The 23,850-nt window shown below is 36.7% G+C and overlaps 1 protein-coding gene across 1 annotated transcript in view; it reads left to right on the plus strand.

Annotated features, from left to right (window-relative positions):
• The window catches only part of LOC115230295, a 46,949-nt gene extending 23,782 nt beyond the window's left edge, over positions 1-23,167 (plus strand). The window contains exons 10-16 of the mRNA XM_036499596.1: positions 1,793-4,212; positions 5,363-5,513; positions 6,264-6,542; positions 7,527-7,566; positions 17,652-20,067; positions 20,577-20,727; positions 22,606-23,167. Coding sequence (XP_036355489.1) covers positions 1,793-4,212; positions 5,363-5,513; positions 6,264-6,542; positions 7,527-7,566; positions 17,652-20,067; positions 20,577-20,727; positions 22,606-22,940 — 5,792 coding nt within the window. The 3' untranslated portion in view covers positions 22,941-23,167. The remainder of the gene's footprint in view (positions 1-1,792; positions 4,213-5,362; positions 5,514-6,263; positions 6,543-7,526; positions 7,567-17,651; positions 20,068-20,576; positions 20,728-22,605) is intronic.
• Positions 23,168-23,850: the final 683 nt, after the last annotated feature.

The raw sequence follows: 23,850 nt of genomic DNA on the forward strand, positions 1-23,850 counted from the left end.
CTCTGCACATTTCCAGTGTTTATTGCTCCTGAGCATTTGCCAGATTAACTATTTTGGCCGGATATGGCCGGTTTAAATACTAAAGGGTTAAATAACCTTCATCTGCAAGAAGCAAGTGATGACAACACCAGGAGACACATACACATACACACTCACACACAAACATAGGACAGGTTTCTTTCTTAGCACCCACTACACTCTCGGAGTGGTTGGCGTTAGGAAGGGCATCCAGCTGTAGAAACACAGCCAAATCAAGATTGGAGCCTGGTGCAGCCATCTGGTTCGCCAGCCCTCAGTCAAAATCGTCCAACCCATGCTATCATGGAAAGCTGACGTTAAACGATGATGATGATGAGGGTGATGTCTACTAAATTCACTCACAAGGTTTTGGTTGGTGTTAGACTTTATTAAAAGATACTTTCCCTACGTGTCATATTGTAAGACTAACCCCGAAACGGTGTGGGTGGGAAGCAAACTTCTTAACTACTCACCCATACCTGCACACACACACACACACACACACACACACACACACACACACACACACACACACACACACACACAGAGTAAAATGCATGGTCCAGTGGTTAGGCTGTTGGGCAAACTATCACATGATCTCGGGGTTTCAATTCCTGGACTGAGCAGTGAGTTTTGTCCTTGAGTAAATCATGTCACTTCATGTTGCCTCAGTCTGCTCAGCTGTGGAGGATTACCAACTCAGTACTGGTGCAGTTCTTTCTTCTGCTAACCGTCACATCCTTGATGTTTCACTAGGTGAAGGATGAGAGAGCCAAAAGTAGTTTGTTTTTGCTTATGATTATATAGACACCTAAAACAGTCAGTGAAAGCATTGAAGCCATTCTTGCTGGTGAGTGACACAAATGGTATAACCTACCCAGTCATACTTTCCTGCCCTTGTGTGCATGTGACAGCTAATCTTTACATATAACTAGCAGTATCGCCCGGCATTGCTAGGGTTTGTTTTGACCCTTTTGAATTAGAATTTTTGAAAAGTAAAAATTTTGCATTATGTAGCTTGTTATTCTCTTTAAGTGAACATTTTTCTGGTTGAAATACACCGAAAAATGGTGACACAGCAGTAAAAAAATCGTAAAAAATAGGTATTTTCATAGAAAAAAAGGACTTTTTTGATGTAAATAATTTTTGGTGCTAACATGGTCCGATTAAACTTTTTTCTTCTATGGCAGGAAGAGCAAGACTTCTATCATACTCTCAATTTTGGCCAACTTGCGCCGCAGGGTCTCGGAGGAGATAGTGTTAGTTGAAGGCTACCAAACCTGCCATACACAGACAACTTCAGCTTTATATATATAGAGAGATTATACCATGCTGCTGCGAGATTCTGTTAGATTCCTTAAGTTCCATTTCAAAGCAAGATTATATGCTTATATTTTAAACTGTGTGTGCATGCATGCTTTAAGACATCCCTACTCTAACTAATGAATAATGGAAAATACAGAATATTTATAGATTGTGCAATGAGCATGCAAGCTTAATGTAGGTGCAGGCATAACTGTTTAGTTAATAAGTTCAATTCTTGACCATGTGATTTCAATTTCTTTCCCACCACATAACATTAACTGTAATTAACAGTATTCTATACTGTAGCTTCTATATTATCATAATTATATTCAAAGTGTTAATATATCCTGTAATTGTTTTTAATGTTGAAGATTATTTTAACCTTACTACAGTATGCATAATTTATTTTTATATAATTACATTAGAAGAGTATAACCATATCTATTTCCTATGTGCATATCCATTTCAGACCAGTGGAATATATTGAAGAAAATTAAAGAGATGTTTACCTTAATATTGTTGATGTTGTTAATGGTTGACAGTTGCTGGTGTGTGGATCATACCTACCACGTCAAAGAGAACAATGATATAAACAGCTATATTGGAGATATTGTCACTGATACGCACTTATTGGATAATATACAATCTCAAGATAACAGAAACATACTGACATTTAATATACTCCAGGGTGGTACCGATGGAAGTGTTCAGTTGTTTAATGTTACACCTGGAGGAAAACTGCACACAGCTGCCATATTGGATGCAGAAATTCTTTGTCAATATAATGTGGAATGTTTCAGGATATTGGAAATAGCAGTTCAACATGGTCATTCTTTTCTCAAGATATTAGAAATCAAAGTTATGATAGAAGATGTCAATGATAATTCTCCCATGTTTCCCAACAAAGACTTTAATATACAGTTTGATGAAAGTGCAACAAAAGGAAGAAAAGAAACACTTCCAAATGCCTTTGACAAAGATGTCAGTATTGAGAACTCAAAGCTTTCTTATGAACTGAGGAATAATAATAATAAAACTTTCCAATTAATGGTAATAAAAGTTTCTATCCGGAAAAGTAAAATAGAATTAATTCTGAATGGAAAACTAGACAGAGAAATGAAGAAAAATTATGATCTTCTTCTAATGGCTACAGATGGGGGATACCCTCCAAAACAAGCAGATATGGCCATACATATTTTAGTAAGAGATAAGAATGACAATGCACCTGTATTCTCCCAAAGTATTTATAATGTCACAGTCAAAGATACACAGAATTTGCATAAACCTATTTTGAATTTAACTGCTACAGATGTAGATCAGGGTACGAATGGACAAATTCTATATACATTCAGTCCTGACACCTTAGATAAAGATAAGAAATTCTTTATTTTAAATCAGACATCTGGAGAATTATTTGTGAAGAAAGAATTTGAATTTGGAAAAATCTATAAATTGTTAGTTGAAGCCACAGATAATGGAAAAATACCTATGTCTTCAACAGCCACCATCCTTATTAAAGGGATCAGTTACCTTAATAATCCACCAAAAATCCATGTAAAATTTATCTTAAAGTCAGCAGGAAACAAAACAGTAATCTCAGAAGCATCTAAAATTCACAGCTTTGTTGCTTATGTCAAAGTTACTGACAATGACAGTGGAGTAAATGGACAAGTGAAGTGCCATTTACAAAACAGATATCTTCAGCTTATCTCAATGTCTGAAAAGAAATACAAAATTGTTGTCAAGAGTGAAATAGATAGAGAGAGAGAGAAGAGCTTTAATTTCACCATTAAATGTCAAGATAATGGTTTACCTCCATTGAAAGTAGAGAAACAGTTTTCTATGCTGGTTACTGACATAAATGATGTACAACCTCAGTTTAGTCAGGACATATTTAAGTTTCTCACCTATGAAAATGAACACAAAGACTTCCCTGTTGGCTATGTCAATGCCACAGACCCAGATATTGGGGACGGAGGACAATTAACCTATTCTCTATTATCTAATGGAAAAGATATTCTACCATTTCAGATATCTGATGTGGGATTCATTTCCACAACTGAGTCCCTAGACAGAGAAGAAAAGAACCTGTATGAGTTTAAGGTTTTAGTAAAAGATAAAGGAACACCATCACTGGAGAAGAGAGCAAATGTTGTTGTTGAGGTTATGGATTTAAATGATAATGCTCCCTATTTCAGTTTCCCTAATGTTGACCCTTTCAGTCTTAATGTCCACTACCATCCCCACTCTGACCGTGATATCACAGTTGTTAGGGCCTCCGACAGAGACAGTCAACACAATGCCTTCCTCACATATGAAATACTCAGAGGTAATGAGAAACACTTATTTCAAATGAACCATCACTCTGGTGTCTTATCTTTCTCTCGCTCACTTTACCAAAATGATGCTGGATTCTATGAACTGGAATTAGGTGTGAAAGACAGTGGCAGTCCAGTTCTGTCATCGACAACAATTTTGTCTTTGACTCTAACAGTTAGTAACACCACATCAAAGATATTTAAGACCCCTTCAAAGACAACAACAGAATCAAGTAATGGTCTCCAATTGAATGTGATGATTGTTATTGTTATAGCAGCTGTGATCGTATCAGTTGTCATAGTGATCTCTATATCAATCTGTATAGTTCATAGACTGAAGCAGACAGACAGCAACTATAACAACAGTGTTGATATGTACCACAAGGTTACACCTACATTAAACATCCAACCAAAGTATACATTTGACCCTACCTGTGTTCCTCCTGGAGTTCAGTACACAATGGAGAGAAATGTGAAAAAATTTCAACAACCAATGGTAGACAGAGACAATATTCACTGCAGAACTATGTCTTATAGATGGAATGATCAGGCTTCAAGAGAAAACAATCAGGTAAGATGAAATGTTTGCCATTTTGCATATTAATTTTTAATCATTTCAAATGCAGCTTCTTCTGTACAGATTAAAAACAGAATTTTGCTTTTAAAATGTAAAGATATATTCAAAGTAACATATACTTTTACCTTGATGAAGTTTGAACCTCAAAATCTGAGATTCAATTGCAGAAATGGTTTCTAGATAATCTTCCTTAAACACAGTTGCTTTTGCAGATCTTAGTTTTGTTCCAACCAAAGACAGTAATCTCTATGTAGCGTTTAAAGATTACTAAAAATTTTGAAGCTGTAGTAAATGATGTTATAAATAGATCAACCTCTTCGATTTCAGTAAGTCACCACTCAATCAAGTGATCCCCTATAGTAGTATATCTTCTTAGACATCATCCACCATTTCTCTGACTACAATCTTTACCGATATTCACTTATATTACTATTAAATCACACCATGTAAGAGCTGCAATAGAAATTCAGAACCTACAAACATATATTGAATACGAGATATGCCACTAAGAGATATGCTCAAGCGGTCAAGGCCAAACAACTGAGAAGCAAACCTGTGGTATTGAGCAGAACATTTGCTGTAAAGATATTTCTGTTTCAGCCACTCAGTGAAGAATGTGTCTGAAATGTAATGGAAAATCAGTGCGTTTGAAAACATTGATGTCAAAAGCAAAGTTTGAAGGGAATAGTAGTCATTTCGTTTGGTTTCTAGATAGAAGCAAATAGGAAATAACACTCACTGACTAAAGACAGAAAAAATTTAAAATCTTGTTACAGTGTTATTCATACCCTCATTGAACTTGGCAAGCTAAATTATTTGATATGAGTCTTATTTTCTTCTTTATCTAAGGTTTTTTTAATTATTGCCAATTCAACAGTTATAATAGTCTGTGTCAAGAGATAGTAATTTTGTAGATATACTGGAGACAATGAACATAGAATATGCTATGATTGGTTCAAATATTCTGATTACTGTTTTGTGTCTATGTTAGAGTTCAACTTTTTAGCCTATGACTTGTACCATAGTTTAGAAATTAATATTCCACTTGATGGTTTGTTGATATTTTAATTTCTGGTTTATATTTCATATTTTCATTTTTGAATGTCCAGAACATTATGAAGATCCACTGAATTTATAATTTTAGATGTTTGTTCCAAGGGAAGAAAGCATGTCTCCAGGTTACAGAGACCTAAACAGTGCTGACCAATTCAGTGAGATGTCAACGTTGTCATCTCACACTGATAGTGGTCATGACTGGAGTGTCAGTAATGCTGGACACTATGAGGAACTGCCAGGTAAGTTAGAAATGTTGAATATTTCTATAATGTTAAGATGTATGTTATATATTTCCAACAATACTAGGAGGTCAAAAGTTGAAATGAATATTAAATAAGGGATTGATATAATTATAATACCAAAGATGTAAATATTAATTCGATCAACTGATTGTCTATTTTTTTAGTTTAAAAGTGAGTTCATTTTCTATATCTCTCTATATATAAACGGCAAAATATCTGTCTGTCTGTGTGTGTATCCTTTATACAAATCCACAATTTTTCAGTTAGAGGGCTCGCACTTTCTATGGTCATTCAAAACCGTCCAAGGGTGGTCGTGCACATCTTTACATTTCCCCAGTCACCCTGCAAAGCCATTAAAAAATCAATAGAAGTGACATTTTTGTGAATTTTCTATCCAAAACCCAATCAAAATGCTCGAAACTTGATATGCCTATTGAATACCAGCTAGCTGTATGTGATTGGTCGGAGATTTGGACAGTACTTGCGTATATGTGTGCACGCACGCAGCTGTATTGCATGCACTAGCACTATGACCCGGCAACGCCGGGTCATAGTGCTAGTTTCAATATATTCAGCAATATTATGAGCAATGTATATAAATACACAGAGATTTTCCCGCTAAAATATAGAAATATTAAAATTTTAGCTACTAAGAAGCAATTTAGTAAAACAGCATCATTTTGGTTTGTCTGAAATACATTCTAGATAGTGAACTCTTTGATTGATAAATTATTTGTTTCTTTCCAGACCTGTGCCGTTACCAAGGTGAACTTACATGGAACAGGAGAAATCAACTTTCACCTACACTTAACAGATCACAGGGAGATAACAATAACAGATATTATCAACATAACGCTGACATAAACACGACCTGTTATCCTGACCAAATACCTGGTACCACATGGAATTTAACTGAACAACCAGTTTCAGTACCAATGACAAGTCCGTTTACTTCATACAGTAATCCACCTCCACCAGATGTACCTAAAGTAACAACACTGCCAGAGAGTATCTTCAATACCTTAGGTATCACCAATTTATAGCTATTACAAAACGCTTAGTTGTCAGCTTTAAGAGAACAATGAAATAATAATAATATACACGTCAATCATCTCGTCTAGGTCGTCCCATGGGATGCTCCATAACTGTTTCCACATGTTTCCCCCATTCATCTCCATCTTCCATAATGGTCCTCAGCTCCTGTGCCCCTTCCATACCCGTATCCTCTAGCATATTTTATCTTACTCTTTACTCTCTTTTTACTCTCTTTTACTAGTTTCAGTCATTTGACTGCGGCCATGCTGGAGCACCGCCTTTAGTCGAGCAAATCGACCCCGGGACTTATTCTTTTGTAAGCCCAGTACTTATTCTATCGGTCTCTTTTTGCCGAACCGCTAAGTGACGGGGACGTAAACACACCAGCATCGGTTGTCAAGCAATGCTAGGGGAACAAACACAGACACACAAACACATACACACACACACATATATATATATATATATACGACAGGCTTCTTTCAGTTTCCGTCTACCAAATCCAAATCCACTCACAAGGCATTGGTCGGCCCGGGGCTATGGCAGAAGACACTTGCCCAAGATACCACGCAGTGGGACTGAACCCGGAACCATGTGGTTGGTTAGCAAGCTACTTACCACACAGCCACTCCTGCGCCTTCTGTAGATTGAATAATCAATATTTATTGCATGTAATTATAATATAGGAATATTATCAGTTTTAATTACTTTTTCCTATTTATCTGTAGTCAAAATTAACTAAAGTATAAAAGACATATGATATTAAATAGCATGAATAGAATTTCATTCGATATTAATTACTGGTATTAAATACTCAACCTCACGACAAAGACTACTTTAATTTAGAGATTTAAAGAGAAATACTTCTTCAGAAAAGATAATCCTCTTAAAATGTTTGTCAAAAGTATTCAATAGTAAATTGTTGACGTCATAAGAGAAAGTGAAATAATTCTTTTTTGTTTATTTTTGGAACAGTGGATCTTGAAGCAGATGACAAAGCTATAAATGATAGTGTGTAAATGTTAGGTTAAAACATATTTTCCTTTTGAAAACCTTTTTCAGACATGGCTGTGTGGTAAGAAGCTTGCTTCCCAACCACGAGGTTCCTGGTTCAGTCCCACTGTTTCCCACCTTAAGCAAGTGTCTTCTATAATCTAGGGTCAACCAAAGCCTTGTGAGTGGATTTGGTAGATAGAAACTGAAAGAAATCTGTCACGTGCGTGTGTCTATGTATATATATATATATATATATATATATATATATATATATATATATAAAACTTACTAAGTGTGTGTGAGTGCAAAACTACATAACTTCTGAAGTTCGCAACTGATTTTCTCCAAACTGGGAACATACATTACTTATGTTCAAGAGATTGTTTTAGACCCTTAACATTTTTCACATAAGGTGTAATGGGACCTCTTGGGAACAGAAAACCCCCTTTCTTATGGTATTTATGACTACTGTGGTGAAGGAGGTAATTCTTTGCAAAGTAACTTTCAGAAATCGATTGTCTCCCTTACATCCAGCACAATGACACGATGTAGACTTGAGACTGCATTGTCTAAGTGGCAGCAATAATAGCGTGTTCCCATACAACCACAGGCAGCAATTTGTTGGAATAAAAACTGTTTGGAACGCACTATGTTTATTGTGAAAAATATGCTAAGATATGTTGAATCCTCAGACTATGCTATGACAATAACTATTTAGATGACCATGACCTTAGTAAATTCTGCCCCACCAGGTCACAGAGGGGAAGACCACCCACCATCACTTCAGCAGTGAAGAAAAGCACCACAGAGTGCTGGGGTGGCTGGACCGCACCCACCCAAAACCCTGAGAACAACAATCAGGTGAAGGAAATGATTGCATGTGCAATAGGGGCCAGCGTAAAAACCACCTTGAAAAACCACATAGTAAAGTTTAATAAAAAACTATACACGCAGGTTCAAGGTGCAGCCATCTCCAGCTATACCTACACCAATGGCCGCACCTTGAACCTGCGTGTATAATTAGCAAAACAGTCCACAACTCTTCTACTCTACAGTAGATATGTAGATGACATTAATATCATAGTTAGGACCAACTCTAGTGACGGTAATGTAGAGACTGAGAAGAACGTAATGGAGAGCATCCAGCAAATAGCTAACTCCATTCACCAAAGTATCAAGAAAACTATAGATTACCCCACTAAGCACCCTAACAATAGACTCCCTGTACTTGATACTGAACTTTGGTTAGAGACTGTGAACCATAGAGTGCAGCTCCGACACTCTTATTACATGAAACCCGTAAATTCAAAATATGTTGTTCACAAGAACTCAGCTTTGTCACACAACATGAAAATTAACATACTGATAGCAGACCTAGTTAGAATAATGAACAATGTGTCCCCACTATGCGAACCCTATGAAATGAAAAAAACATATACAGAACTTCATGCACCGCATGAAGTTCTCTGGATATGATCAGAAAGATAGGGTTCGAGTATTCAGGGGGGCTAGAAAGAAGTTAGATAACATTATACGTAATGATACCAGTGGTACCTGCCCTAGATATAGAAACAAAGAATGGAATAGAATACAAAGAACTTGTGACAAAGCAAACAGGGTGAACACGTGGTATAAATCTGACAAATATCAAGGAGTGATGTTTGTAGAGGCCACATCCCATGGAGAACTAGCCTGTAGATTTAGAAAAGCTCTGAAGGAGACCAAACTCAACATTTAAATTGTTGAAAAGCCAGGGAACTCCGTCAGATAACAACTATGTAGGATGTGCCCCTTTAAGAATACAATATGCACCAATGATAACTGCATGGTATGTAGAATTAGCCCTAGCATTAACTGTAAAGCTAGAAATGTAGTCTACTGCATAAGATGCATAGAATGTGCTTGTAAAGACATGAACATGACGTACATAGGAGAGACATCTAGGAGCATAGCTGAAAGACTAAATGAACATCTGAGACAATATGACAACAAAAAACAGTCCTCCATACTCTACCAACATGCCAAAGACCACCATGGAGGTAACTTGGGTCAACTTGACATCTGCATCTTATCCAAGCACCCAAAAGACCCAACACTCAGACAAATACGGGAGTACGTCCTTATAAATGAAACCTCCCCAATACTAAATAAGAAATATACATAGTAAATACCATACCTCCATACCCACAGTTTACACAGGTAGAGTAGAATAGTTAGTGGACTGTTAGGTAGATAAATGTATGTATGTGTGTGTATATGCACCCCCTTTTCTTTTTTTCTGTATGTAAGCATATAGATATGAAAATAAACAGATCAACATACAGATGGATAGGTACATAGGCTACAAGAACAGACACATATGGAGACATGGGTCCACACATATAAAGATGCACATCCATACATACAAACATGGTACATAGTTACATAACACACACACACACAGACATGCACACACAAGGGGACAGAGGTGCATACATATACAAACACATGCTCTCGCACACACATACATAGAAAATACACGAACACGAACATGCAAGCACATAAATATGCAGGATACGTACATACAGATGCACACACACACAGACATACATATGTACATATGCATATACACACACATATATACATACACATGCAAACACACACATACATACATACATACGTACATGTATGCATGTATAGACACACACACACTGGCCCACACACATGCGCACAAACAAACAAAAAGGAACGCAGTGTAAATAAGGGACAGAGTGAAGACTATTGAAAAGGTTGCAAGACACAACGAAAATTTTAGGAAAATAAAAATAAGAAAAAAGGTGGAAATTTTACCGGTGAGTGTGTTAAATAATAAGGCACTAAAAGAGAATGACCCTCCCCAGACACAACAGAATATGCTTCAACACACAACTCATATAAAGAATCTTGCAAACCAAATCCAAAAACGAAATACATCAATAATACTTCCTAGAAATGTTATCACCATTTTATTACAGACACTAAGTAGTGTTAATGAGAAATTCAAAATATTTGATCCTGAACACTTTTAATTAAGTCATAAAATATTTTATTCTTAAAATATGTATATATATATAGGCGCAGGAATGGCTGTGTGGTAAGTAGCTTGCCTACCAACCACATGGTTCTGGGTTCAGTCCCACTGCGTGGCATCTTGGGCAAGTGTCTTCTGCTATAGCCCCGGGCCGACCAATGCCTTGTGAGTGGATTTGGTAGACGGAAACTGAAAGAAGCCTGTCGTATATATGTATATATATATATATATATATGTGTATGTGTGTGTGTTTGTGTGTGTGTGTTTGTCCCCCTAGCATTGCTTGACAACCGATGCTGGTGTGTTTACATCCCCGTCACTTAGCGGTTCGGCAAAAGAGACCGGTAGAATAAGTACGGGGTCGATTTGCTCGACTAAAGGCGGTGCTCCAGCATGGCCGCAGTCAAATGACTGAAACAAGTAAAAGAGTAAAGAGTAATATATATTCAATACTATTAACGAAACAGAATTTATTGCCTATCCTTGAAATTCTAGCTAACCATCGTTCTTCACTGTTCATTTACGTACATTTTATATACACCTACAACACGGATACGTAAGTGTATGTGGACAGCCTATCATTTACTGCAAGAACTGGAGGTTGTATTTCTGTTTCCTTGCATTGGAATAATAGACAGCTTGTCATTGGCTACGACACATATTACATACTACACAACGAACTTGGTAGAACTACTTAATACTTTCACACATCAAACTGCTCGGAACTCCAGCTGCAACAGTAACAACTGCTTAAACAACAGACAACTGTTGGTAAGTATTCGTTACAAGCTATTTCTTGTGTATATTTGTGATTTAAACATTTAGTAATATTTCTCAGTTTATCATTTGGAGAAAAAGAATATTAGTAAAAAAGTAACTCTCTTTTTACTCTTTTACTTGTTTCAGTCGTTTGACTGTGGCCATGCTAGAGCACCGCCTTTAGTCGAGCAAATCGACTCCAGGACTTATTCTTTATGTAAGCCCAGTGCTTATTCTATCGGTCTCTTTTGCAGAACCGCTAAGTGACGGGGATGTAAACACACAGCATCGGTTGTCAAGCAATGCTAGGGGGACAAACACACACACACACATATATATATATATATATATATATATATATATATATATATATATACATATATACGACAGGCTTTTTTCAGTTTCCGTCTACCAAATCCACTCACAAGGCATTGGTCGGCCCGGGGCTATAGCAGAAGACACTTGCCCAAGATGCCACGCAGTGGGACTGAACCCAGAACCATGTGGTTGGTTAGCAAGCTACTTACGACACAGCCACTGCTGCGCCACATTTCAATATTATAATTTCAAACTAATTAAATTCATCTTAGTTATATTCTCATTATATAAATGCATTTGTATCATGTGCCTTACTAATTACTGTGATATACTCTTTACTCTTTTACTTGTTTCAGTCATTTGACTGCAGCCATGCTGGAGCACCGCCTTTAATCGAGCAACTCGACTCCAGGACTTATTCTTTTTGTAAGCCCAGTACTTATTCTATTGGTCTCTTTTGCCGAACTGCTAAGTAACGGGAACATAAACACACCAGCATCGGTTGTCAAGCAATGCTAGGGGGACATTGTTATCAATTACTTAACAGTTTTTACTTCTGCTAATTTATACATATCATTAATAACCCAAGTTACATATTAATTAATATTAATTAATAATACAGTATGAGAATGTCATTGTGTATTTGGTCTTGGATACCTAAGCTTGAGATGGTGTGTGTGTGTGTGCGTGTGTGTATAAATCATCATCATCATTGATTAACATCTGCTTTCCATGCTGGGATGTGTTGGACAGTTTGACTAAGGATTGGCAAGCCAGGAGGCTGCACCAGGCTCCAATCTGATCTGGATGCATTTCCTAATGCTAACAACTCCGTGTCTCATATTTTTGTTTGCCCACTCAGTTGTATTTATCAATTTATCTTTGTGTGTGTGCACGTGTATACATATATATAAAACACCCTAATGTGGGCCTTAACTCCCAAAGTTTAGTCATTTCTTTTATGATCCAAAAATAGGTCAAAAGTACTGAATGGATCTTCATGAAATTTGGAAATTATATTCTATGCATAAGGGCCATAACCCCCATGACAATTCATATATTTTTGCTGTTGATGAAATTTTAACCATAGATATTAGAAAAAAATGAAGTAATATTTCTAAAATTTCATCTTCTTGCAAGTTACAAAGACCCCTCCATGGGGACTTAACACCATGGTGGTAGCATTCACTTAATGACACACTATAATTTAGTCAGTATGAGAAGGAAGGAAATGACTGTATCTACTCATTACAACAAGAGGATAGAATACACAAGGCGCTTGTAATAAGTCATAATTTTTATTGCAGATAATAGGTTCACATACAAGGTTAGTTGAAAGAATCTTATAACATAACATGAACGTATTCTGTCTGCAGTCACATGTCTCCAAGTAAGAATGGTGAATCAGTGGGCTTGAGTGTGGTGGCTTGATCCAGTACACATTGAAGAATCAACATGCACTGAATGGTGCAAATTAGAATTTCTTTCCTTTATATAGGGATGGACAGGAAGTCCCCGACTTTCACATAAAACCAGGAGTTCTAGAAGAATCTCAAAAATTCTAGAAGCTTGAGGGAGATTACTCTCGTAACATCCCTTTTTTAGTTTTGTTTGCTGTCATAGCCACCAGGGGTCACTACATCACTCCCCTCTTAGACAGACAGTTGATAAGCAGAACCATTGTAGCGATCCAGGGCAGATACGAAGCAAAATGAAGTAGCAGAAACATGTTCTTGAAAACAGGTAGTAAAATAGAAAAAGCATGTTATTGCATCATGATAGATACTGAACATAATTGCAGAGTTTGGTGCAGTAAGCCTTTAGCTACACAGCTATGCACATCAAACTAAATGCAAAACATGGAAAATGAAAAATACAATGTGGAAAAAAGCAGAGGAACAATGTTTGTGAATAACTTTCTTTGAAAAAGAAATAACAAACAGTTTGTGTTGTAATACAAAGTTAAATGTAGACGCAAGAGTGGCTGTGTGGTAAGTAGCTTGCTTACCAACGACATGGTTCTGGGTTCAGTCCCACTGCATGGCACCTTGGGCAAGTGTTCTCTACTATAGCCTCGAGCCGACCAAAGCCTTGTGAATGGATTTGGTAGATGGAAACTGAAAGAAGCCTGTCGTATATATATATATATGTGTTTATGTGTTTGTGTGTCTGTGTTTGTCACCCCAACATCGCTTGACAACCGATGCTGGTGTGCTCATGTCCCCGTAACTTAGTGGTGCAGCAAAAGAGATCGATAGAATAAGTACTAGGCTTACAAAGAATAAGTCCTGAGGTTGATTTGCTCGACTAAAGGCGGTGCTCCAGCATGTCCACAGTCAAATGATTGAAACAAGTAAAAGAGTAAAGAGAGTACATAGTTCTAGATAATTTTTGTGTGAGTGTGATAGTACACAAGAAGGTCCAGAGTAAGGTGAATGCAGCATATACTACAAAAAGGAAGCTGAAGGAAGTTCTTCTTAGTTTGCTGCCCGGGAAGGTGGTTTCTGTGAGACAGAGCCAGTGAAACTTGATGTGCAACCGTGATAGCTAATGTCCAGGGAACTGGAAATCACAGGATGCAAAAGTCAAGGTGTAAGAGCGTGCAATGTTGGCTGCTGAGACATAAGCAGTGCCAAGATTTTGCCTGCAAAACATTGAGTTGTTTGCAGAGGCAAGGCTGTAGGTGCCAGAAAAGTGACAGTGACTAGCGAAGCGAGTCAAGCCATAAGGATGGTGGCAAAAGGGAGAAGTTCTGACATGCAAGAGACTTGGTGTTGATCAGGTGCCAGAGGAAGAAAGTGCATGGAATGCTACGTGATGCAAAGAGAAAAAATATATGCGTTTATAAGAGGTGGTTTGTGCGTCCTACAAACCAGAGAAGCGACATATGGCAAAAACACGTAAGGAGCTTGTTTACCGGATGAGAAAGGTTTGAGAAAAGCATTCAGCTGGAATAAACCTAGAAATGTGAGATTGGATAGCATGAGGCAGACTGCATGTATGTGTGTATGTATGCATGAACACTGAGCAGTAAAGTAATGTGCAAGTGTAACTTCTGAAAGCATTGTGAAGCAACATCAATTGCAAAGTCTGATACAGTAACTTTCAGCAAGAGTTGAGCATCTAAGACTGAGTGTACAAGGTGAGGTGCTGAGTAGAGAAGAAATTGGAAGAGAAAAGCTCATGATGAGATACATGCAGAATGTTCAGTTTGTTGAAATTGTTCCAATGAATGCTGTTAAATGCCTGGTTGGTGAACAAAATGTCACATTTCTGATTACGAAGCTTTTTGAAGTGCTGTCCAGCTGTGAGGTGCTCAGAGTGACTGGAATTTGCTGTATAAGGCCACAAATCCGGCTGCTGTACACAAGATGGAGCAGGAACGAGTCGAGATTAGTGGTGAGGTGGTGGTGGTGGTGTTTGCGTTGTAGTCAGGTACAAAGGCTGAGACGGTGGCGGTGGTATTGGTGGTGTTGATGAGAATGCTGTTCTGCATGGCTGTCAAAGTCCAGCCACATGGAAAATTCGAGACAGGTGAATGCAATAGAAAACTGTTGAGATCTGGCGTGCACATCCACTGCACATGCTCAGAGTGGTGATTGCATGGGAAGAACCAGTGAGGAAGATGAAGACGGACACCATGTCGGAAATGCTCCGATGTGAAATTATTGGCAAAACGTTGACAGTTGACTTGGTGAGAGGGAATTGCTTCAAAGGAGATTATTTGAAGGAAGAATGCATATTCTGTTAGGTACGAGCTCAAAGTGAAGATGAATCCTAGAGGTTCACTTGAACAAAAGAAAATATCCTGATGTCGGGTCAACAGTTTGTAGTTGAGATGCGAGCAAAAACTACGATTCTGAAAAGTGTATAATTACCATCTCTATACAGAGATGGTAATTATATACTTTTCAATTTTTAGTGCTCCCAAGAAGCAACAGGATTTCCCATTAACACTCAGCTCTGAGTGTATTGCTTCCTGTTGCAAAAACAGCTGTAATCCAGTGAAAATGACTAGGAGAGTCCAGTTCCTTAATGCATATTCCAATCTAGTATTCGACTGACATTTTATTTTCAAGTGTATGTAAATTGAGGCCAAACAGCTAGTTTTAATGTAGCTATACTTAAGTGCTATATATATATATATATATAGATAGATAGATACTAGCAGAGGCACTTGACATTGCCCGGGAATGAAATTGTTCCTTATATATGTGTGTGTGTGTGTGTTTGTGTGAAGGCACATGGCTTAGTGGTTAAGGCATTCAGCTCATGACTATAAGGTTGTGAGTTCGATTCCCGGTGACACGTGTCCTTGAGCAAGATGCTTTATTTCATGTTGCTCCAGTCCGCTCAGTTGGCAAAACTGAGTTGGACTTGTATTTCAAAGGGCCAGCCTTGTCACACTCTGTGTCACGCTGAATCTCCCTGAGAACTACGTTAGGGGTACACGTGTCTGTGGATTGCTCAGTCACTTGCACGTTAATTTCACGAGCAAGCTGTTCCGTTGATCGCATCAGCTGGAACCATCGTTGTCGTAACAGACAGTGCTCCTTTATATATATATATATATATATATATATACCGGAGTAAGCTCATAAATGTGAAACAAGGTGGAAGGTGGCAAAAAAGAGTACTTAAATACCAGAGGTAGAGTAATATGCTTTATTTAAAAGCAGCAGGAATATAACAAATGCTGTTACTCAGTTTCACGTTCCCGTTCATCAGGCAGCTTTGTTAAAATTTTAACAAAACTGTCTGACGAACGGGAACGCGAAACTCTAAGTAACAGCTTTTGTTATATTTCTGCTGCTTTTAAATAAAGTATATATATATGTATATACTTCAGAGGAAGTAGTTCAGCTAGTGGAATCAGACTTGGCTGATCTTGCTAACACTCCCTGATTTTGTTCCATGATAATACCATTTCCAAGAGAGAGATTCTCTTGGTGCAGTGCCAGTGAAACTATTTCACTAATCCCTGCTATGCCTATCAGTCATTTTAATAATCTTAGCTATTAAAAAAGAATGCCTAAGTCACTTAAATTTGCAACTTATTCTTTTGCCATATCAAAAGTAGTAAAATGCGAGAATTGTTAGAGCAACAGAAAAAATGCTTCACAGTATTTCTTCCGACTCATTTTGTTCTGAGTTCAAATTCTGTCAAGATCGACCTTGCCTTTAATCCTTTCAGGGTCAATAAAATAAGTACCAGTCAAGGAGTGTGAGTGATATAACTGACTTGACTTCTCCCCTCAAAATTACTGACATTGAAATTAGAATTGGTTATTCTGTGTTTATAGTTTCTTTCCTGAATTATAAATGACTAGCAGTATCGCCCGGCGTTGCTCGGGTTTGTAAGGGAAATAACTACATAAGCATTTTTAGAGATGTAAAGTATAATAGCCATCTCAATATGGCTAACTACAAAGGTGGGTGTTACTGTAGCTTTTTACGTTCTGAGATTTAATAATAAATTTTTAGAGAGTTACTTCCCTTATATATGCCAAAAATGCATTAAAAATGGGAAAAATATGATGGTAAATTTTTTTTAAATCGTAGACTTATCGTAGACGCGCGCTAATACCCAGAAGGGCTCAATATGAATCACGACTATAAGATACCCGGTTTTGGTTAAACTGCACCGCAAAACGTGGGAGTAGTTAGGAATCTAAATCGTAGGAGACAGACAGCACACAACCTCTCTTTTATATATAAAAATATACTAGAGGAGAGTGAATGTTGCAATAATACACTTATGAACATCTAATGTATAATACAGCTGTCAAGTTCTTTATTTGTTTAAGCTAGAATTTGAGACACATTATTGGTCAAATAAAGTAGTTAATATCCAAATCACTGATTGCTATTTGATATTACTTACATAATGTTTTGAGATGATTATGAGTTAGCTACTCGAATTGTTAATCACTAGATATCAGGGAATGATTTATATACAATTTAGCATTTTATTTCAGATTGGCAAATCCTATACTAATGAAGATGTTATCAGTGATACTGTTGGTGTTGTTAATGACTGAAAGCTGCTGGTGTGCGTATCATATCTACCGCATGAAAGAGAACAATGATATAAACAATTATATTGGAGATATTGTCACTGATATGCACTTACTGGATGATATACAGACTCAAGATGATAGAAGCAAACTGACATTTAAAATACTCCAGGGTAGTACTGATGGAAGTGTTCAGTTGTTTAATGTTACACCTGGAGGACAACTGTACACAGCTGCCATATTGGATGCAGAAACATTGTGCCAATACAATGTGGAATGCTTCAGGATTTTGGAAGTAGCAGTTCAACATGGCCATTCTGTTATCAAGATATTAGAAGTCAAAGTTATAATAGAAGATGTCAATGATAATTCTCCTATATTTCCAAATAAGGAATTTCAAGTGTCATTTGATGAAAGTGTGACCAAAGGAATCAAAGAAATCATTCCAAATGCGATTGATAACGATATTAGCTCTCGGAATTCTAAACTCAATTATCAACTGAAGGAAAATGAAAATGTTCCTTTTCAATTGGTTGTTTCTAAGTCACGTGGAACTGATTTATTGCAACTAATTTTAGAAGGTTCCTTAGACCGTGAGACAAAAGATATGTACAATATTCAGTTAATTGCCAAAGATCAAGGAACACCACCAAAGGAAGGTGTATTGGATATAAAAATATTAGTGGGAGATAAAAATGATAATTTTCCTGTTTTCTCCCAGAATATTTACAATGTCACTATAAATGATACATACCAGAGAAGCAAGCCTCTTGTTAAGGTCTCTGCATCAGACTTAGATAAAGGGGAAAATGGAAGAATTTCTTATGTCTTTAATAATGTTAAAACACCTAAAAGGATAAAAGAAAGCTTTAAATTAGAGGAGGCAACAGGGGAGCTATTTTTGAAGAAAGAATTTAATTTTGGTGAGATTTACGAGATATTTATTGATGCCAGAGATAATGGTAAACCACCTATGTCATCAACAGTCACAGTTTTTATAAATGGTGTCAGTCATCTTAACAATCCTCCCAAAATTGATGTTAAATTTGTTATAAAGTCAACTGGAAACACAGCTGTCATCTCAGAAGGAACTCAAAATCAAAGTTTTGTTGCTTATGTCAAAGTTACCGACAATGACAGTGGAGAAAATGGACAAGTGAAATGTCATTTACAAAATAGATATCTTCAGCTAATCTCAGAGTCTGAAAAGAAATACAAAATTATTGTCAAGAGTGAAATAGATAGAGAGAGTGAGAAGAGCTTTAATTTCACCATTAAATGTCAAGATAATGGTTTACCTCCATTGAAAGTAGAGAAACAGTTTTCTATGCTGGTCACTGACATAAATGATGTACAACCTCAGTTTAGTCAGGACATATTTAAGTTTCTCACCTATGAAAATGAACACAAAGACTTCCCTGTTGGATATGTCAATGCCACAGACCCAGATATTGGAGATGGAGGACAATTAACCTATTCTCTATTATCTAATGGAAAAGATATTCTACCATTTCAGATATCTGATGTGGGATTCATTTCCACAACTGAGTCCCTAGACAGAGAAGAAAAGAACCTGTATGAGTTTAAGGTTTTAGTAAAAGATAAAGGAACACCATCACTGGAGAAGAGAGCAAATGTTGTTGTTGAGGTTATGGATTTAAATGATAATGCTCCCTATTTCAGTTTCCCTAATGTTGACCCTTTCAGTCTTAATGTCCACTACCATCCCCACTCTGACCAGGATATCACAGTTGTTAGGGCCTCTGACAGAGACAGCCAACACAATGCCTTCCTCACATATGAAATACTCAGAGGTAATGAGAAACACTTATTTCAAATGAACCATCACTCTGGTGTCTTATCTTTCTCTCGCTCACTTTACCAAAATGATGCTGGATTCTATGAACTGGAATTAGGTGTGAAAGACAGTGGCAGTCCAGTTCTGTCATCGACAACAACTTTGTCTTTGACTCTCACAGTTAGTAAGAACACATCAAAGATATTTAAGACCCCTTCAAAGACAACAACAGAATCAAGTAATGGTCTCCAATTGAATGTGATGATTGTTATTGTTGTAGCAGCTGTGATCGTATCAGTTGTCATAGTGATCTCTATATCAATCTGTATAGTTCATAGGTTGAAGCAGACAAATAGAAACTATAATAGTAGTGTTGATATGTACCATGGTGTTATACCAGCATTAAATATGCAATCAAGATATATGTTTTATCCTGCTTGTGTTCCTCCTGGAGTTCAGTACACATTGGAGAGAAATGTGAAGAAATCTCAACAACCAATGGTAGACAGAGAAAATATTCACTGCTGGACTATGACAAATGATAGACGGGTTGAACCAGCTTCAGTAAAACATCATCAGGTGAGATTTTTCAGTTATATTTTTAGAATTACTTTAAAAAAAAAAAGATGTCCTATATCAGAATTTTTCCAAAATGTGAGTCAGTATAAATGACTTGTAGATAAACTCTTCCTTGAAGATGAGATATTTGACAAGCCCTGATCATTCTATTGCATTAGTCATTGATTTGTGTATAGATTGAAATGATTGGTTTTAAATTTTTTATACTTTATTGTTCACTGTTTCATTGATGTATATATCTTGTATAAATCAATATAGTCTTACAAAATTTTTAAATTATTAAATACCATCATCTGTAGTTTTTTTCTTCTTATTTCTATCTGTACTTTATAAGCATCACATACAGTGATGTATTATTTTGTTTAATTTAATGTTTGTTGGCTGAAAATACTTTAATGGAACTTAGTAATATATGTCAGCTGCAGGTTTTGGCTTTACTCTTGAACTGTGTATTTGTTTTTTTTTTCTTTCTTCAAATTTTCTCTTCATTATAACGTCTCAAACTTTAGGTATTTCTCCCAAGAGAAGAAAGTTCATCTCCTGGTTACCAAGAGCTAAACAGACCTAACGAATTCAATGAGATATCAGCAATGTCCACTCATACTGATAGTGGGCATGACTGGGTTGTTGGTAGTGCTGATCACTATGAGGAACTGCCAGGTTAGTTAAAAATACTGACTCTCTCTTCAATAATAATAATAATGAAATTATTGTATACAGTGCTCAGGTGCACCACAACTTGTCAGATAGTGTGTATAAAGTATATGCAGTAATGTACAAATGTCTGGAAAGTGAACAATGTATGAGTCAGATACATACTTGCGTGTGTATGGAGGGGAGAAAATCAGGTGTAGTGTTGGCGAATCTCAGAAAGCATGGAAGTTTTGAAGGATGCAGTGCTCCGACAACTAACAACTGATGCCGACAGTTTGTTCCATGCTTCAGCAACTCTTAGCGTGAAAAAATGTTTCCTAAAGTCATGGTAGCTGAGCTATTTTCTGACTTTGTAAACATGTCCACGGGTGTTAGACAGGTGATGTTTGAAAAGGTGCTCAGAGTTATTGTTTGTAAGATGGTTAATAATTTTATGGGTGTCTGCCAAGTCAGCTGCCAGACATTGGAGTCTCAATGTGTCCATGCCCAGGATAGTAAGGCGTTCAGAATATGGCAGATGCCTGATGGAGGGTATTCTCTTGGCTGCACGTCACTGAATGGCTTCCAGATGATTAATATCCTGTGCAAGATAGGGGTTCCAGACCGGCGATGCAAATTCCAGGTGAGGTCGTACCATAGCTATATAAAGCCGCAGTTCGATTCTATGTTACGTAATACTAGTGATGGCTAAGTTCTTTTTGCTGCTCTTCATAAGAGCCAAAAGATATTTTCTTAAGTTCAAGACCCACAATATACATACATTTTAAAAGATATATTAAGTAAGAATACATATATACAGCCACAGGTGAACTCACTGAATACTGATTGATTTCATCTCATTAAATGCATTTATTTTGTCATCATTTTTGTAGTTCTCAAAACCCAGCAGGTAGAATGTTTAAAGCATTCTTGAGTCACTCATAATTACTTTTTGGGCAGCATGTCTGAAGTGGTTAAGGTGTGTATCAGAATGTGTTGAGGTAAACAGATGTGATAGGCATGTGGATGCCTTCAAAGTGAACAAAGGAACAACATCTTTTTATAGTTTAAATGATTTATTTGTGGGACTTGCATTTGCTGGTGTAATGCATAAGTTTTCACTACATCAGTTTGTTGCCAACTGCAATGAGCCAGCGAGGAATTCGACAATGTACATCTGTGGATATGCTAGGGTAAAAAGTGAATACTGTCTGTGTGTGTGTTGTTCATCAGAGAAAATACTGGTCAGCTATCTTATGCACTCTGAGTCCCAGATCTTTTCTATCTGTCCTTTTACTGACCAAGGTATTTATAACATATCGTGGCAGCTAGAAGGACAGATATACATTGTGCTTAAATAGGTCAGCTCCTGTCCATTTGATCTTCACCTGACATGGCTGAGGTCGAAGGGAGATGATCAATCTTTTTTTTTTGACAGGACGAAGAAAATTTCTTTCATGCTTGTTTGGTCAGTGGTGGTTCAGACAAGTGAGATTCCTCAGATTTGGTTTCGAATCTAAGCTTGGAGAAAGGAAGTGTTAATTTTTACATGTATCTTATGAGAAGCATTTTGACCACGACTGATAAATTTTGAAATAGTTAGACACTAAAAAGTCAAGAGGTTTACACAATCAGTCTACTAAATATATAAATAGTATTAATTCTAGTAATTTATTTTCCATATGATATTTTATTTATGAAATCATCATTTGTCTTTAGATATTTAATTTCTGTGCATACGGAAGACTGTCAGTGTTCTAAGTATCATAGAATATGCAGCCATAGTTTTAACAGGAATTAAGTAAATTTTTTAATAAATGGAAAACTAATTTAGAAAAAATAGCTTCAGTGTAATTTTTATCAAATTCGTTTTTAATAACTTTTTAAAAATCGATCTACTTCCAGGTCTGTACTGTTATCAAAGTGACCATACGTGGAACAGGAGAAATCCACTTCCATGCACGCCCAGTGGTTCAAAGAGAGATAATAATGGATATCAACCTAATGGTGACAATATCACTGATAACCAAATACCTTTGACTATATTTGATAATACATCTAAGATCACTGAACAACCATCTACTGTACCAATGACAAGTCACTTTACTTCGAACAGTAAACCAGCACTACCAGCTGTACCTAAAGCAACAGCACTACCAAAAGTACCTTCAATACCTCAGGTACCTTCAGTTTCCATAGTAAAAAATATGCACAGTAACTCTACGGAAACACTGTATTAATATAAGCATCTTATAAGTTGTCTTCACAACTTACATAATGAAAATAATACAAAAATCAATAGAATATTCCTCTAAACATATTTTATAATACAAGGATTCTTTTTATTTGGATTGACATGTTAGTGGTCAATATATATCACATACAACTACATAATTCACTTATTTTGGTAATCTCCTTCCCATACTCTTGAAATACACTGATATATTTCACCTAGTATACTTTTGGTTGTTATCTTTATATATAAAAGTGAGGTTGTGTGCTGTCTGTCTCCTACGATTTAGATTCCTAACTACTCCCACATTTTGCGGTGCAGTTTAACCAAAGCCGGGTATCTTATAGTCGTGATTCATATCGAGCCCTTCTGGGTATTAGTGGGCGTCTACAATGAGTCTACGATTTTAAAAATAATTTACCATCATTTTTTTCCATTTTTAATGCATTTTTTCGCTATTATATAAGGGAAGTAACTCTCTAAAAATGTCTACGATGAGTCAACGATTTAAAAAAAATTTACCATTTTTTTCCATTTTTAATGCATTTTTTTTGCTATTTTTTGGCTATAACTCTCTAAAAATGCTTATATAGTTATGTCCCTTACAAACCCGAGCAACGCCGGGCGATACTGCTAGTATATAATATAATAATAATTAAATTATTGTATACAGTGCTCAGGTGCACCACAACTTGTCAAAAGTGCATATAAAGCACATGTAGTAATGTACAAATGTCTGGAAAGTGAATAGTGTATGAGTCAGATACATGCTTGCGTGTGTATGGAGGGGAGAAAATCAAGTGTAGTGTTGGCGAATCTCAGAAAGCATGGAAGTTTTGAAGGATGCAGTGCTCCGACAACTAACAACTGATGCCGGCAGTTGTTCCACGCTTCAGCAACTCTCAGCGTGAAAAAAT

The sequence above is a fragment of the Octopus sinensis genome, unplaced genomic scaffold (assembly GCF_006345805.1).
Source record: "Octopus sinensis unplaced genomic scaffold, ASM634580v1 Contig15219, whole genome shotgun sequence".
NCBI lineage: Eukaryota > Metazoa > Mollusca > Cephalopoda > Octopoda > Octopodidae > Octopus > Octopus sinensis.